Source organism: Pinus tabuliformis, chromosome 5_1 (genome assembly GCF_031772625.1).
Source record: "Pinus tabuliformis cultivar Carrire ecotype Pingquan chromosome 5_1, CPIR1, whole genome shotgun sequence".
NCBI classification, from domain to species: Eukaryota; Viridiplantae; Streptophyta; class Pinopsida; order Pinales; family Pinaceae; genus Pinus; species Pinus tabuliformis.
In genome coordinates, this window is record NC_142305.1 from 627,537,582 (window position 1) to 627,541,308 (window position 3,727).

The following is a 3,727-nucleotide window of genomic DNA, read 5'->3' on the forward strand; positions in this document are numbered from 1 at the left end:
TTCATACCTTCTTTGATAGATATTGCCTGAATCTTATAGAGTTGTGAAATGTAGTCCATATCATCCATATTGACCTTTCCATAGTGAAAGGATGATTTGCCTTCATTGATACATAAACCTGTTGCCCTTTGAAAAGATATTAATATGTCATGTAGAATTTGCCATGTTTGTCTACAGAGCATAGCAAAAAGTAGAATATCATCTACGAATAGATTATGTGAGAAGGAGTTCCCCCTGTTTATGGAAAGAGGTCTGACAGTCCCCATAGAAACAGCTCTTCTTAGATGAAGGCTGAGAGTATCCATAACAAGAATAAAAAGAAGGGGAGAAAGGGAGCAGCCTTGCCGGAGACCCCTTGCAGCCGTGAAGAAAGTAGTAGGGATTCCATTTATGAGGATGGCGTAGTTGACTCTTTCCACACATGCCATAATCCAATTTGTACATTGGTCATTCAGCCCAATCTTAATGAGAAGACACCTCAGATAGCTCCAGTCAAGGCAATCGTAAGCCTTTTTGAGATCTATTTTCAGAATGGCAGCTCCAATATTTTTTGTATGCATTGAATGTAAGCATTCCTGTGTTATTGCCACTGCCTCTAATATATTCCTGCCATTTAGGAAGCCATGCTGTTCCTTTGAAAGATATTGTGAGAGAATGCCACGGATCCTTTCTGCAATAACTTTTGAGATGATTTTATAAACAGTATTGCATAAAGAAATAGGTCTGAAATCTGAAAAAGATAAGGAGTCTCTTTTTTTTGGAATCAAGGCAATATAGGTAGAGGAAATGATATGACTAATTTTGCCCCTCATTCTGGATTCTTCAACCATCCCCAAAATATCGTTTTTCATCATGTCAAAGAAATGGATGAAAATATCGATGGTCTAGCCGTCAGGGCCAGGACATTTATCTTTTTTAAAAGATTTCATAACAGCTAGTAATTCTTCCTCCGATACAGCAGCAAATAAACGGTCGTTTTCTTCCTCATCAAACATACATGGAAAAGGATCGATGCCCCACAAAATATCATTTATCTCTCTGTGGGAGTCCTGATTATATGCCTTCTGAAAATGATTAACAGCTTCTTTGGAGATCTCTTCTTGTGTGAAAAGAAAACTGCCATCTTCTTTCCTGATTTTCCATATAGAATTTGTTTCACGTCTTTTGTTTGCAAAACGATGAAAGAATTTTGTGTTTTTATCGCCCTCCTTTAACCAAGTGGCACGACTCTTGAGTCGCCATGATGCTTCTTCAATGGATAGTAACTTCTGCTTCTTTTTTTCTAGTTCCCAAAGCCGTGAGCGAACATTCCATGGGAGGGACTGTGAGGACATACCATAGGCAATGGATTCCAATTCTTTCTTAATGTCCTGTAATTCTAAACAGTTAGATCGTTTTTTCATAGCCTGCCATTCCTTGACCTTTATCCGTAAACTCTTCATTTTCCCAATCAAATTATCCGAAGGGGAAGATCCAAACAAAGGATCGAAAGATAGCCATGTTTCTCGGATCATATTATTGAAGGATTCATCTTCAAGCCATATTCTATTAAACTTAAAAGGATAATTTTTCCGAGAAAACTGTACCGACCATTGTAATGAGATCAGACGATGGTCAGAAATAAAACTTGGGAGAATATGTGAGCATGGAAGGCCAAAAATTTCCAACAACTTTTCGTGAATGATGAACCTGTCCAATCTTTTAGCTATATAAGCATCCCCCGACCTACCATTGTCCCAAGTAGGCAATAAAGATTTTGGACAAATATCAACAAAGTTGAATTGCAGTAAAGCCTCTCTGATTTTCTCACCGACCGGGTCAACTTTTTTCCCCTTTCCCCAAACTTCATCCGGGCCCAAAGTGCAGTTTAGATCACCAGCGATGAGGAGCGATTCTATTTCCATAATTCCAGAGGAAAGGAAACAGTTCCAATATGAAGTTCGATCTTTATATGGCGCATAAACATTTAGAATATGGATCGTGTGGGCACTGCCACACAATGTTTTAAAATTCCAACTCCGACTCCGACTCGGCCGAGGGTCGACTCCGACTCGGACTCCTACTCGGTATCGACTCGGCCGGCGTGATTTCAATGACTCGGTGGTTGTAAAAAATACATTAAATATTTATTTTTTATAAAAACACATAATTTTAAATATTTTCATTCATATTTCCAAACACACAACATTAGAATATAGATAGAAGACAACATATGATCAAAGTAGGCTCATGAATATATCCATTATATCAAAATGGCACCCAGTGCACTGTCCAATACATACACGATGATGATATAGAGATCAAAACAAAAACACATAACCAAGGAGGCTATAAATGGCCTTTACAACAAAAGTCTGTGACCAGTACTACTAGCTACTGCTAGAGTTGCCAACGTCATCTGGCTCAGTGTTACTTGGGAGCGGGAGCGAAAGTGGAGAGCGAGAGCGTGGAGAGCGAGAGCGAAAACGGGAGCGGGAGTGACATTTTCAAAAGCTCCCGGTTTGGGAGCGAATCCCAGAGGAGTTCAACAACCAATGTCACTAACATCAAGGTACATAGAGGGATTGGTGCTCTTGATTAAATACGAGTTCCATACCCTAATACATGACAAAATTCAATGGAAACATTGCAATCCTCCAATCCTGAAATCCTAAAAAACTGATAAGTCTGCTGGATTTTGAATGAAATCTAAAATTCTACTTTCTCCATATGAAATCCAATGAGGCCGGAACCACTCTCAAACATCCTAAATCATTTCATGGTAATGTTAAAAATTTAAGTAAAAGGATGAAAATGAAGATTAAGGAGAATGTCACTTTTACTTTAAGAATTTAACATTACCATGAAATTTGAATAGCATATCAATACTAGGAGAGGGGAATGGACCCCAAATAGAATTTAACTAACTTAGAAAACACCTTGGAGTCCCCATCACTCAGCTAACGGTGAAAAATTCTTAAAAAAATGAAAAATCGAAGGCCGAATTCATTGACTCGGCCGAGTTATTGCAGAACCGGCCGGGTTGACTAAGTCATGCAATAACTCGGCCGAGTCAGTCATGACTCGGCCTGCCGTTCCGTTTTTTCTACCGGGTCAGAAAAAATCCCAACGACTCGGATCAACTCGGCCGTTTCGGATTCGATTCGGCCGTTTTTTAAAACATTGCTACCACGATATTTGGCAATAATCAAGATACCCTCAAGGCATCGAAATGTTTTTGCTGAAATCCATCTCGGGTCCCAGAGAACCACTAATCCACCAGATAGGCCTGCCGCCTCCGTTGCCGAAATGTACCAGGATGGGAGCATACGCCTGAAAAAAGAAATTGTATCCTGTCGAGCGTGCATGGTTTCCTGTATTAAGATTATCTTGTAAGGAGAAGAAAGAAATAAATCTTTTAGAGCTAGAAACTTCAAGTCTGCCCCAAGACCCCTTATGTTGATAGAGAGGATGTTCATCATTTGTCACTCTCCCCGGGCAAATTTGCTCTAAGAGGCCCGCTTTCAGGAAGATTGGAAATTGGGATGTCGACAAGGGAAGATTCCTGATAATCAAGATTGGAGATGCCCTTCCTCCCTCTGAAGTGTCTACTGCCCCTGTTTTGTTTTCGACGAACAGTGATATTCTTCGCCGAATTAGGACTGATGACAGGAGAAGAAGACTTTCTAGGTTTATGAATGGTCAGGGGTAGCAGGCGAAGAGATTCTCTCTGTAGGAGCATGTCAAG

The 3,727-nt window shown here is 40.0% G+C and overlaps 1 protein-coding gene across 1 annotated transcript; it reads right to left on the reverse strand.

Moving 5' to 3' along the window:
- Window positions 1–884: 884 nt before the first annotated feature.
- LOC149166506 (uncharacterized) lies at window positions 885–1,904 on the reverse strand. Its single transcript, XM_089430177.1, has one exon. It carries the CDS (start codon window positions 1,902–1,904, stop codon window positions 885–887), a length of 1,020 nt encoding a protein of 339 aa, XP_089286303.1.
- Between the last annotated feature and the right edge of the window lie 1,823 nt (window positions 1,905–3,727).